Source organism: Pundamilia nyererei, unplaced genomic scaffold (genome assembly GCF_000239375.1).
Source record: "Pundamilia nyererei isolate P.nyererei 1_Seehausen unplaced genomic scaffold, PunNye1.0 scaffold00042, whole genome shotgun sequence".
Taxonomy (NCBI): Eukaryota; Metazoa; Chordata; class Actinopteri; order Cichliformes; family Cichlidae; genus Pundamilia; species Pundamilia nyererei.
The window spans coordinates 1460471-1475114 of NW_005187443.1; the positions used below are offsets into that span (position 1 = coordinate 1460471).

The 14644-nt window shown below is 41.4% G+C and overlaps 1 protein-coding gene across 14 annotated transcripts in view; it reads right to left on the reverse strand.

Annotated features, from left to right (window-relative positions):
- Positions 1–12212, reverse strand: part of cast (calpastatin) — a 31238-nt gene extending 19026 nt beyond the window's left edge. For 3 of the 14 annotated variants that reach the window (XM_005731246.2, XM_005731248.2, XM_005731244.2), the window contains exons 1-2: positions 11018–11245; positions 10271–10360 (exon numbers count right to left, since the gene is read on the reverse strand). In XM_005731246.2, the coding sequence (XP_005731303.1) occupies positions 10271–10360; positions 11018–11047 (120 nt within the window). In that variant the 5' untranslated portion in view covers positions 11048–11245. Of the gene's footprint in view, positions 1–1622; positions 1816–7432; positions 7641–10270; positions 10361–11017; positions 11248–11796 lie in introns of those variants that run through there. The other 11 variants (XM_005731241.2, XM_005731237.2, XM_005731245.2 and 8 more) reach the window with 8 other exon arrangements.
- Between the last annotated feature and the right edge of the window lie 2432 nt (positions 12213–14644).

The window sequence follows — 14644 nt, forward strand, 5'->3', positions numbered from 1 at the left end:
TCAATAGTTAGCATGGATGTGCTTTGCAAAGGACATATTGATTTTGTCAGACACATACAGTACATACAGTAGACTGGGATTCGGTGCAGTTGTAGTCTGAAACACAACAGCGCATATAAAGATCGTGATATGTGAACATATGTTGTTGAATCTTTTATTCCATGTAAGACACATGACGTATGCAAACACTGACATGCCGTGCATGTCCATAGATAGAGCCACTGGGTAAGCAGCGAGGACACTGCCTGACGTAGTTGATAACGGGACACCAGTAACATCATGGTCATTCTGAGAGAGCTAGACGCAGTGCTGGGCATAGTTTAAGTGAGTGTGTCCAAAATAGATGCAGCACTTTAGATCCACACATTTCTGTCACATGACTTGGGCCAGCAGTGACAGTGTGGCAAGGGCGGCGCACTGCCATCTGAAACCAACAGGTTTTGGTAGTCTTTCAATTTAGCACGACAGGAAACTGCCTGTCAGCTTGAGGTTTATTGCTCAAGTCTTTTGTCTGCTGTCAGATATGAATGATAGAAAAACACACGCAGGCATGAAACGCCAAGACTGCACTCCATATTGTGCATTTGTCACTGGTCAAGGAACAATGCAGTACATATATCCAGGCCCTACCAAACAACAGGGACTGAAGCAGTAGCTTTGCCCTCTTATGAAAACTGATGACTAATGCTGGCCCCACCCAACACACCACAGACACGCATATGTGAAAATGGCTGGAAACGACGCCTCAGCTTTCTGTTTTAAAATAGCACTGGCAACTTGTGGAAAAAAGGTCAATAGTGATAAGTGGCTCACGTCTGACCAGTGGTGGAAATGACGAAAGCTGCAGTCAGCTGCGTAACAAGGAAAGAAAGTGGAGCAATAGTGTGAAAGTTAAGCGTTTCAGTTTTAGCACAGAGCTGCAGCAGGAGGAGCATTATTGCTGGAGGGCAGATTTCAAGAGAGCTGGGTGAAATCAGGAGTAATGGCGTTGACTAAACGTACTTTAAAAGGCAACCTGTTCTGATGAGGTGGTGACGCATTTAACTGTCACATCAGGCGAGGACAAGAAACAGGACAACCATGGCAAAATTACAACTGCAGCCAAACAAAATCCTAATCATACAAGACAAACAAACCAACCCTTGTGCTTCAGTGTTTGTACTGCATTTTCCCATCAGGATTATTGTATCACACGTTTACAGTGAGAAAAACCAGTATGGAGAGCACAAAAAGATGATATAAAGCCATAAAGAGCCAGGTGTCAACCTTGAATGCCACATACATAAATAGTAATGAAACATTTGATTGCTGGTCGTTCACGTTTACTTGGAACAAAGTTTTTGTTACACTAGCAACAACTGCTCTCAAGGCCCATTTGAGAGAGACTAACACTAAAATCTTTAGTCCTTTAGTTCCATAATTTGAGGCTTAAAGGGAAGCACGCTGATCTTACCACAACATGAAGGATCACATGAGCGATAAACTGTCAAATGCTGATCTGAACAAACGCTCTGCTACACACCAGCCACCAAAGTGATGTGACAGGTATCAAACAGGAAGCTTCTCCACGCAAGCATTTACAAAAGAGCAAGCATAAAGGGAAATACCATCCGGATACATACCATAGGTCAGACTGTGAGTGTGTATCCTCTTTAAATGTTGCTGTGAATACTACCAAGAGGCTCTCTTCAGGCTGCTTAACCTAAGACCCCTGCTTTAGGAACACTTTAGTTCGAACTTTATGTCATGCACACGCACACATGTAAACACGTACACACACCCAGCAGTGAAAAACTTGCTACTCCGCCCTCTTTGAATCAGCACAACAAGACGCCGCTGCATCAGGCTCCACCCCTTCATCCAACATGGCAGAGCAGGCTCGGTCGGATTGGGCAGTTGAACACATGAAGCCCCGCCCACTGCTCGATGGGTGCCAGGAAAACTGAACAAGCTTTGGGTCGGGCTGGGCTAGGTGAAGACGCATGATGCAGCTCAGCACGCGATAGCCTGCATCAAGCCGGAAGAGGTGAAGAAGAGAGAAAGAGTTGAGGGGTGACGAAGGAAAGTAGATTTTCTGCAGCAGTGCTTTGGCAGGAGTCTGGGTGTGTCGGGTAGACTCACAACTTTGGAATCTAGAATACAAAGCTACAACAAAGGCAGAAAAGAGGAGAGGGAGGGAGGAGGATCCATCACATGCAGCTCAAACCACACCCTAAGGCAGACAGAGAGGAACATTAAAATGGGGGAGAACGACAAAGTTTAAAGGGCAAGAGCAGTGATGTTCAGACATGTTTGTTTCCATCACAGGTCGTCAAAAAAGGCCCCGAACAACGGAACAGACAGGAAATACCAGCCAGAGGTTACACAGGAATTTGGGGGGGGACAAGAGAGGGGCATTTAACGCTTCCCCTTTCTTTAAACAGGACCTTTCAGCAGTGGCAGCGTTGATTGGCTGAAAGGTCAATAACTTCTAAACTTTATCCTTATTATGTTAACTTCTTCAAGCACTCCACACCGAAAAACATGTCAAACGCGTTAAGAGGCGAGTGCTCTGGAGAGCAGCGCCCCCTCGTGTCACAAAACACCAAAAGCACATAGATGAAACTTAAAAAGGAGCATTGTGTTCATGTGCGTCATCTGAAACCGTTGTGCATGCCTGTTAACTTGCAGACTGTTGTTTGGACACAATGTCGGCCTGTATGCGTGTCGTGTTTGTTCAGTCCCAGTACTTTAATGCTGCGGTTAAAATGGGAACTCAAACGGCTCTAAATACTTTGCATTTAGACTTGGCATCAAATTTAATGTTATTATAGATGTGCTAGAAAAGGATTATAGGAAATATTCTATGTGGAAGCTGCTTTGACACAAGCTTCAACAGACTTGGTTAAATATCAGCCAAAGCCAGCTGACAATCAAGCACCAGGATAATCAGCTCGAATGAAGATAAACAGCAGAGCGTAAGCATGATCATGACATATCGCTGTATTCTTCGAGAGCTATAGTCTGGCTTTTATCGGCTTGGCTTCAACCATGTTTCTTTTAAAATGTCTTTATAAGAACAAGCAGACAGACTCCTGATGTCTCCTGCCCTGGCAGAAATTCTTGTGTCTGTCCTGGGACCCTTCAAAATAAATCACTTAACAGCTTTCGCCTGACTGACTCCAAAAACACACCAGAGCCTGCCCCCTTTTCTGAAAGATAACATGCTCATGTTGAATCCAAATGCCTTAGTTTGCAACCCCTGGTAACAGCTGTCTTTATTGACAACATTAGACACACCTTTTCATGGAGATCAACCAATAGAAATGGTAAACCTAGAAGCTGGAGGTTTCTAGTATAAAAGGTGGGCTCTGTTCATAGAAGTTTACAGGCAAACTTGGTGGGAGGCTGCATGGTATCACATGTCTTAAACTAAGACTTTAAGCAAAGACTAATGTGGGATATTTACATTGGCAAAAGTTTGCAGTCAAATCAATTGGAACTCTGCAGAGAGATTAGACTAGTAGAAACGTGTTTTGCCAGAAAGTTCTAGCTGTTATGAAAGAGCGTGTGAATCAGGTCTGATTAGGAGCAGGAGCAGCCATACACAATCTGTGCGCTCAGTTTGAACCAGATACAAGGAAGCACTTAAAAGTGCAAATGGAAACCAGTGAGTGTTGTGCTGACTGTGCACAAACAGCCAGAAAAAAAATGCAGAGGAGTGGCCTGAGGAAGTTGACAAACCCTAATCGTATATTTTTTTAAATAAACACAGTGAAGTCAAATCAAAAGGATGCATTTGCTTTTGTTGAGATCAACCTAACCAAACACAACAGTTTTGCATCCCCTTTTAGCTCATTGTTTTGGCAGCAGTGTTTTCAGGAGCAACAGCCTGCAAGTTTGACCGAGGTAAATCTGAGAAACACACTTTGCTCCCAGCCAGAAGCATGACAAGTGGTCAATGCTAGCAACCAGTGGTTACTGCTTAAATAGCACACTTCTACTCGGAGCACACAAATCATTTTACTACAAGCTTCATACCACAGCACCTTGTCTAACATTTACACACACACACTCGCACACATAACTTGGGATTTAGTGTCTTGTCCAAAGATACTTCAACATGCAGACTAGAGCAGCATTCACCGGACTTCCAGTTGTAAAGCGAGCCACACTTACTGTGAAACATTTCAGTTACAGAGACATCAATAGGGACAGTTTAAAAAAAGTGAAGCAAAAAAGCTTCAGGGAAAACATTACATCTGCTCAAAGTTGCTTTATTTCTAGGAAAAGTAGAGAAATATTTGTAATAATATTTTTAAAAAATAATATGTTAGCTTGTTGTGACTGCCAACAAACCACAGATTATTAGGTACAGGAAGTGTGCTAAATCAAGTGTCCAGATTGAGGCTATTTTAGCGAGCTGAGCTTCAGTTTCAGACTTGTATCATCTTCAGCACAGGTTTGTTTGCTTCAGCTAAAATTACTTCTGCATTAGCTTATTAGGTTCTACCATGAATTTAAACTTGTGTGTTAGCCATGCAATGATGCTATACTATACTATAACTAGATTTTCAGACAGATTAGCCAGATACAAATAGAAATATCATCACCACAAAAACTACTAAGCTATAAATGTCTCTTGCTTAGCTGCATTTCCACATTATGTCATCAATCTATCCAGCCATCCACTTCAGGGTCATGGAGGGCTAGAGCCTATCCAGAGGAAACAGCTCGACTCTGTCAGCCACATGACAGAATAAGAACAAGAACTACAATAACACGATTTAGTTGGGACTTGTCAGCAATTACCAATAATCATAGCATGCCTGCTAACATTTTTACCTCTCCTGCGTGTTTATGAGGAGCGATACTGAGAATCTCAATCATTGCATCACATTACAGTTTCCAGCAATCGTGAGTCTGCTGCCTTCACATTACTTATCCGGACAAATGTCATCGGGCTCCAAGTACAGGCTGTTGCTCGAGCATTGCAGTAAACAGACAGGAGGACGGGTGTACCAAAACGGACATTACAAAATTCAGCGAGCAACATTTAGATGAGGTGTCAAGCCAAACTGAGAGCACAGTGTCAAATCTGAAGGCACGAGTTTTGAGGAGTGATGGAAAGTAGCACCATACCTACCAACGGGATAAACAACAACAAACTCAACAGGAAATGGAAGGCTGATTTAGCTGAGCAGGATATGTGTCAACAAAGTTTCTGTGTATATATATGGTCTCATACACAGTGTGTTCCTCCACTCCAGTGCAAACTGGGCTTTAGTACCGTGGTCTGAAATGATCTTTTTGAGGTGTGGCTTCAGAAGGCAGTCAGAGGTGGTTATGACGTATGAACTGAAGCAATCGGGCACTGTGTGTCATGATGTCATTAGTAACCACCTTAGTTGAACTGTTTGTGATTTGCTGAATATCAAAACATGAAAGATGGAAATTTGAGTGTCAGCATTTTCTGACAGTGGGGGCAGATAGGTGCACGCTTGACATCAGACTGTGATTTAATAACATGAGTCAGTTGTGTCTCACTGTCTCAGTGATTGCTCAATACTTTGTATTCTGGTTGCACACAGTGCTATAGTCCTTCATAACTGAATCGTACAGTGTAACTCACTGTTCAAATGCCCAACCGTAAAACCGAGGGGATCATTTCACATGACTACATCGAACTCAAAGATGAAAAATACATACGGAGGCTGAGACGTCTCAACAGGATAAAAGTCAAAAACCTAGAATAACAAATACTGCTTAAGCCAAGCTAATATGAATAATACAACAGTAACACAGGTAACTTCAGGCAACAGGAAACAGCATGATATTGTATTTAAAGGTGCCTTATAGCGGTTCTATGAAGTGACACTTTTCATTGGGTCTTAGTTTTGTTTATCAAGCACTAGTAGCCACATGCATGATTCATTACACAGCGTTCCTACCAGCAGGGTTAGATTTTCCAACTAATAATATGTCTCAGAAAAAGAGTTCCCAGTTCTTTTTTTTAAAATAGGTAATTCATCATCGACATTCCTTATTTAAAAATAAAGAATGTGTATGATAACAGTTGTTTGTAGATCAAACTTTTCTTTGACAAAGCAGATACAAGCTTGAAAAATGCCAGTCCAGAAATCTCTTTTTAGCTCTGTTTTTCATTTCCAACACTATTGTCTCTTTATCTTTGTCCATCTACTGAGAGCAGGTATGAAGCAGGTATTTATAGCATGTTCGGCTACACGTTGCAGCCAAGGACAACAAGACAAAGCTCTGTGAGCGTGAACCAGAACATTACAGCAGTGAGCCGAGTGACTAAACAATGGACTGAAACTGGCTTTTAAGATCTGTGAAGCCATCAGTTTCTGTTTAGTTTAATTTAAAGATATAAGTTCACGCTATAGTTGTAAAGCCCTCTAATGTACCACACCATGTAAAAACAGGTATGTCATGACTAACTTGCACAGTATCCCCTCCTGCCTGTTTATGCCTTTTTGTCTTCGACTTTGTTGTAATGGTTATGCATGTGCAGGCAAGATATATTTTCCCAGTGGCCATTTCCTGTTACGTTTCATGATAATGCTGCCAGACCCCAAGGGAGGGTGATCTCTGCAGCCCAGAGCTGGGAAAATGCAACACAACAAAAATGGTCTGACCAGAAGTCCAAAGGCTATCTGTGTGCAGTCAGCCTCCTGGGACACATTTATTCTTTGACCTTTAACACATAAAATGACTCAGAGCAAACGAACACAGCCCTGATAACAGAGCACTGACATGAGGACAGCCAATGCTGAACTGTCACACATCAGCATGCAATCACATTCTCTGCCAGACGAGTGAAAATTTAACAAAAGCCTGCAGCATATGACCTACATTGCATTCAACTTTAACTTGTCCAAATAAAAAACAGAGCACTTAAGCTCATTCCAGCTAAACACACCCTTTCAGACAGCTCCATCTGCAGCTTTGGATTATCACAGGAGAATGCTATTTGGGGTGGGAGCCTTCACAAAGAAAAAACTGGTATATCCTTCAAAACAACCATTATCACTTATAGGAGTCTATCAGTTTCCCATGTAGTTTGATGGCTTAAGCACCTCATAGCAAATACTGGAGGCCTTCCTGCAGCCTTGGTTTAATATCCCACTACAGTAAGAACACTGAACTCACAGAGGCTGACCGGGAGCCTCAGACATTCCAGCAGAGAGAGAGTGAGGCTGGATTTGGACTGGCTCCAAGACAGTTTTCCTCCTTGTGTGAGTTTCCCTTATAAGTCCTTTCTTAAACATACAGTACACAAAAGACTAGGACAGCTAACAAAACAGTAACAGCAGACATGCTTTTATATCTATAGAGATGGGGGTCACAAACAAAACAAAACACACGTGGACACTTTTGTTACTCAGCACAAACCATTACACAAGCACACAGACACACTTTTACTACACACCTGCTCCTCCACTGCCACATCCTGCAGAGCCGGGGTGTCCCGTGGGCCTCGGATCCAGCTCAGTATCTGACCCATGTTGGCTGAACGTGTCGTTTGTGTGAGTGTGTGTGTGCGCGCGTGTGTCAGCCTCTGCCTTGTCTGTCGGCTTGCAGCATGTTTCCCTGCATCAAACAGGGAATGGACCCAGACAGAGAAAAGGGGAGGGCAGAAGGACTAAACTGGGCGTAGTCAGGGAGAAGAGGATCTGATGTGGAAGTCACAACCGGGAGGGGCGTAACTCTCCGGGCTATACTAGGAAGTGAGCTGAGCATGGGCTGACACCCACTTAAAAGGGGGGCAACATGTGAGCTTCTGCTTGGGGAAATAGATCCAGCTTTAACGCACACGGGGGCACACATGCACGAAGATATGCACGCAGTGGTGTTAAAAAATTTACTCAGCATACCTAAAACAGAACCGGTTTTATTTGGGACAATGTTCAAGTTACACATTAGCAAGAACACATCTAGATATATGATAGTGCACGAGCCTTGAGCACACATGGGCGCATACGTCTATCCACACTGCATATATAAAACAAGAGACCAACTTTTATATTCTGCCTGTGTCAGCTATTTTCCATGACAGAAGAGGCCGAAGCTGAAATCTTCGATTCTTTTCTGTATTGCAGTAATAAAATCTGCGAAGGATAATAGCAGGAAGAGATACTGATTAGATGCAGGCTAATCTCAACATCTAGTTGAGCCAAAGAAAACCTGTCTAATGACAACAGAGGAGATTTCATCATGTCTCTCTGCACCACGGCCTGAGCAACAAACAAGGTGTGTTAAAGAGGAATGTAGGGAGTGTCTCTGTGAACACATGACTGAAGCATGAAACACGGGTGTTGGGCTTCTGAAACTTCACCAGTGTGGTCCCTTTTTTCAACTTTATTAATAAGAATTATCCCAGAAGAACTGTGGAAAACATGAAAAGTAAATGGAGAAACATCGGAAGGCAATTAAGTTGCAAAGGTGATGAAAACCAATGAAAGTGCAATCCCATCCATACCTATGGGGCTGTACCTCACCTGTAAAGTGTGAGTTTATCTGTCTCTCTGGGTACCGGTAGTTCTTGGGTGGGGTGTGCAAACAGTGCAGCCCCTGAGTGAATCACTGTGATGGAATCAGTTTGACAGGCAAGCCTTTCACTTTTTGAGCGTTTTAACGGCACACCTTGGAAAAATATGACAATCACGCACCCTACCACTAATCACTTTAAATCAAACAGACAGAAACTGACACTCCTATTTGATCTGCAAAAAGCTACAAGTGGTGAATCGGCCCTTTATGCACAAAGCACACTTTGAGGATAATCCGCTTGTTTTCAACAATGCAATGCGATACTGATGATAACACTCTCGCCTGAGAAACCCCATCACCTCTTTGTTTTTTTAAAAAGGACATAACATTGTAAATGCATACCATCTGACACTATTAAAAACAGATTAAATCAACAAACACTATGAGCTAGAGACCATCTGTACCTGTGAATATTTATATTATTGTACCTAATATATTATTGGGAAAGTACTCAGGGAGATATGAGGTGTCTCCAGGATCATATTGTGCAATGATGGTGCATGCACAGAGACACACAGGCTGTCCATAACTCATTACACACTCCTTCTGAGACTGACATATCTCTTTCAAAGTGTCAACTGATCAAACCTGCAAAACTAGCTCATCGGCCATGTGAAGCAAACTATCCGTTCCCATAACCTCACAAAAACTGGTGTGAACCTGCAGCGGTTGTGTGGCATGTGGTAGTCTTTTTAAAAAAAACTCTTTTTCACCTAGACTGAGGTTGTCAGAGAATCAGCAGATAGCAGTATGCTCAACATATTTAACTGTGTCAGAAAACAAAATAGCAGATGTTGTCACCAACGCGCTGGTGTAAGAGAGCATAAAGTGGGTAACTGGACTCCCTGTGACCAAAGTGGCATTCATCTTTATATTTAGATCCACGCTGCACTTCAGTCACCTATAAGCTCCTCCTGTCGAGCTGCATCAAATGTATGGACCATGATCAGATGTCGACACAAGCCTGTATTTTGTTTTTCTTTTTCTTTTTTTTAGAAAACAAGAATAACAGAATTTATATTGTGCTGCAGCTAAAGATACTTAAAAGTTATTACAGGTAAAAGTGATCCTTGATAAATGGCTTCACGTGTGATTCCTAAAGTTGTCAGTCACAGTAAATTACTCTTAACAATCACAAACATGTACTTTTTTTTTTTATTTATGTAGCAGGTTAAATAAGCGTGCACGCTCATTGTGTCTCCTGATTTTTGGGTAACAAAAAAGACATGCAGTCCTTAAACATCTGCAGCCAAAAGCAGCACTGCCCTCAGCAGAGGGAAACAAACACAAAGAGTTGAGTTTTGTTCCCATCCATCCTGCAACTCCAACTCTTGACCCACAAAGAAAAACAAAGATAAGATAGATGTGAAATATTCAAAATGTCTGGAAAGACCACAGTCTAATTTTCAGGCTCTGATAGCAACTGCAGCTGAAAATTCAAACTGTAAATATTGTCACCTACTTGTTTGCATCTACATTAACAGGCCAGTGGGTTCAGCGGTGATTCTTTTTTACAGCTACACTTCTACTTGTATCCACTCTCAGTTACTGGGCAGTGTTGAGAGACAAAAATCACACAGCAGCCCCTATCTTTTAATGCATCCTGTGAGGTTTACATGGAGCAAAGTAGCTGACTGCATCCCCGCCCTGTTTTAACCTTGAGCTGCAGAACATTGCTGAAGGCATTGTGTCATTCAGGAGAAAATGAAGTCAGTACCTTGCCATAGTAGGACCCTGCAGTGGGATAGAAGGCTGAAGTCTGTCTACTCTTTTTGACTTCAGCTGTGCAAGGATCTGCTTTTCCATGCTACAAACACACACACACACACACAACAGTTTGTTAGGGCTTTTAGGGTGAGTCAGTTGTTGGCATTAAATTAAACACAACTTCTGGACAGGAAGCAGCGGTTTCAGTCTATTGTGTTACTGTGTTGGTGCCTTATTTTCTAGCTTTTCCTCTTTTTCTTTTTTTTTTGTAACATTTTTGTAATATTCTTAACTGTGAAAAAGTTCTGCTCAAATAGATTTTCATAGTTTGTAGCATTAAGGTATGTAAGCAAGATAACACCAGCTCATTAATTGCATTAGTTAACATGCTAAAATGTTCATTATTGATATGCAACAGTACCGAGACACAATAACTGGAGATAATCCAGATGTGAAACGTGAGGGCTGAAGGCCGTTTAAACAGCCACACGCCCTCATGTATGAATAGTGTTTGACAAAAAGTGGGCGAAGTCTTTTCAGCACTTTATTTCGGTTCTAACAATATCTTGTACAGCCCACAGAGCATCCAGAACCGCTCCTACACTTTCAGACCAGCTGTTCGGGTTTTCTGCAATAAAAGCACACCTGGCGTCTAAAAGGGTGCCAAGATTTACTTTGAAAGTGCTAATGCCAGAGGCTCAAATAAAAGAAAGAGGGAGAAGAAGGTGAAGGGGAAAAAAGAGGGCGATGTACTCACAGTACTGCTCCAGTATGCCGCATACGCCATGAGAGAGCAGGAGGTGAAAACAACTGTCCGAAATAAAACTTCCACTCTGCTACAATGCCGCTCTCTCCTGTCTTCACTGACAGATATCTTTTCTCATACCTTGCCGAACAGAGCGCCACTCCCAGCAGACACCAAATTATCGCCACACACTTCTGTCCGGGGTGCAATTTCTGACTCAGAGAGATTACAAAAGAATTTCACTCTCTAATTTTTTTTCCAAGGAAAATTTCCGGGTCCCAAAAAAAAAAAAAAACCAACAATAAACCGGAAGCCCGGCAATAAACCACCCCACTGACTCACATCACCACACACACACACGGTTATATTTCCAAAGAAGGAACTTCGTAGATCTCTATTGTGCTTGTTTCTGGCTCAGTGGTGCGCGCTACCAAGGGGGGCTTTACGCAATAGCCCATAGTTACAAAAGATGACATGAAAGCCTTATAGGCATTTGGCACTGGCAAATCATTCGCGACGCCGAGAAAAACCAATTACTGACATTATAAATAAATCAACGAGCCCTGAGCAATTCCTCTGCAAACGATGACACAGCCGCGCTCTAACATGTGCAGAACAGTTTCTCGCTTGAGCACATATATGGCAATGGGATGCAGTTTATCAGGTTAACTCAGTATCAACACTTCTGCAGCTTTGTCTAAGAATAATCAGCTGTGATATATCGGAGATGTTTACATCTTTAAACACATTAACTGAATTCCGCATGTCTCTAAAAAACGGAAAAATCCTACCTCGTCCTTTGCTTCCTTTGTAGCTTTATGATGGCCATGGCTTCTCTTCTTATGTGGCATCTTCAAAAATCTAAATGGATGAACTTCTATTCAAAGTTTCGTTAGTGGCCCTCAGTTCTCTTTGGGAAATCAAACTCTACAGACTGACACACAGCCTTTGGTTTTAATTAGGCTGCCCCTCCCGCTGAAAGAGCTTTCGTCCTTGATGATTAAAGTAGTTGGCAAAACCAGAACATTTCTCAACGTGGAGTTTATTTAATCGCGTAAGCATGTAAGGTCTCGTTGGTCTGCTGCTTTTTAGGATTTATAGTGCAGACTGGTCCAGAAACTAAGCCAAAAGTTACCCAAGTACACACAAAACTCTAATTTGATCACGTGAATGGGAAAACTCAGTGTTCAGCGGAAATAACTGGGATCGGTTGGCATTCACAAATGTATTCTTTTGCATTTTAAACAAGCATCCAACACATTCGCTTCAGTTTGGGTGTGTGAGAGGAAACGCCCCACAGCTCCAGGAAGAGTTGACTCACCCCTGGTTATTTTTCCCTTCCCAGCAAGATGTTTTTCTTGACACAATGCTGCCCTCTGCTGGCTAAACCGAGTACAATCTGGGTCAACACGAAGCAACAGCAGCAACAGCAGGTTTGAATACAGTGTTCAGTGACGAAATTAGACTTTTCTATGGCGATGTTACTGGTTGTCCATTCTGATCTAGTTTCTACGTGACAGAAAAAATGTCCAGTGTTAAAATTTATTTACTTATAATTGCATTTAATCATATTATAAGTAATGCTCTTATTTTGAAAACCGCTGCAACGCTTTCAGTATAATGAATAATGCGAATGTTTGACAAGAGGTTTTGGTTTTGGCCTTCACCCGAGTGAACATAAAACATTTAACAGACAACATTTTCAGGGGGGGGGAGAAGAACAAAGGCTTATTTTGATTGCTCTGAAAGAATCTCGTTTGAATTTGAATCGGCAGACACCGCATGGCCTTCACGAGGCAATCCTCCGTGAGATTTGTGTCCCTTTTACGGTTTTGTGCCAAAAAGTTCTCTTTAGAAAAAAAACAACTCCATATTTTCTTCTAGATAGCATGTAGTCATCATGTTTTATGAAGGGATTATATATAAAATAAAGAGATGTAGAAAGTATCTTTAAGACTCTTTTTCAAAATCGACATTATAATAAATTCAGTGTTTTTTAGCCATTAAAATTCTTTATAGAACTGTGATAATATATTTTTGGGAATTTCTGCTTCCCTGTTGGCCAAACCTTGAAAAGAAATGTCAGTGGCACTTCTTATCTGTATAAATAAAGGACAAAATCATGTTGCAAAAAACTGCTGCATCTTTTAACTTGACATAAATATTCTTTCTGGCTCAAAATGACTTGATATTATTCATAAAGGATGTGTGTGACTGCTCATAGGTCAATAAGTCATTTACAACAGTTTAAATAAAGGCAAACACTTTTTGGCACAAACTGGGGTGCTTCACATGTAGGGCAAATGTGCAAACCAACACTCAGTCATGTTCAGTAAATATCAGGTGATGGGGCTCCTTCAATGACGTGACAGCATGGAAAAATATTTTGTTTACACAAGCACCAACTCACTAGGGTTTAGCTATGTCAGCTTTTTTCCACCCTTTAAGCACTAAGTTGGTCATAGCATTAAGAAGGTTACTGATCACACTGCAAATTAAATATCACACAAGATGAAGACCGTTTAAAGATGATCTGTTGAATGCACTTCTCTAATGTATAATATAAATATATATCCTTCTTTGAGAGTTGTTTTTCCATAATAGGCAGTAATGATAACGTTAAAACTGTCAACAATACATACATAGATACATACTGGCATAAACAAAATTTTGTATGCAGCGGACATGCAGATTAGATTAAATGAGCCTGAATTGGATATTCTGTAGTCTCTTTTATCTATTTGCTTTCTCCAGCGACTCCTAATAACACATTTTCTGACGTGCTAGATGTTGAATTTTTTGCAGATTAATGCGAGATTGTTCTCCATACCTAATATGTTCATGTCTGTGACACATCAATTCAAAACATTTCGTTTTAAATATATGGATCATTACAGGGTAATTTTTTTCAGGACTGCTTTTGTGTTTATGAAGTTGTTTACTTTAAAAAATGAGAAACTATCAGAACAGACGATTTGACTGACATCTTCTTCTGTAAATTAAAAGAGACCACTAGATAAGACACCAAAGAAGTCTACAAAGACGATTGCACCCCAATGAGTTGCACTTCCTGTCTAATCTACCCGTCAGCACCAAGCCTTTTCCACATTTTATCTACTTCCTGTAAATCTATGCTTCCCGCATCTCCGTTTTTCAGTGCTGACATCCCTGAAGTGATGTGACTGACTAACATGTCCGAACAACACTCTGATGGCCTTTAGAGACAAAGTCCGTTTGACACCTGCACGTCCCGATAACAGTTTAAACTCCATCACACCCCCACATCAATCAACTGTTTCCTCACTCTATCAATCTCAATCTGTCTGACACCAGAAAGACAATTTCACAGCACCCTCTGATAGCACATGGCATTTGTGCAGCGTTGATTGAACTTTGGGGACGTGAATGATTTAATCAAAATCTTAACCTTTGCTTTGGTTAACAGTTTAGGTTTTCTTATATTCATTTACAATAGCTAAAAGATTACGCCAAACATTGCGTCAAAATAGTGCAACATTGCCTGCACAAAGCAAGGTTCAGATTGCAAAATGTGGCTGGGGACATTTCTCAGTGATGACTAGTTAAATTGCACTTTTAGTGTTTACTCCTAATAGCAACACAACACCGCAGTATCTCCTA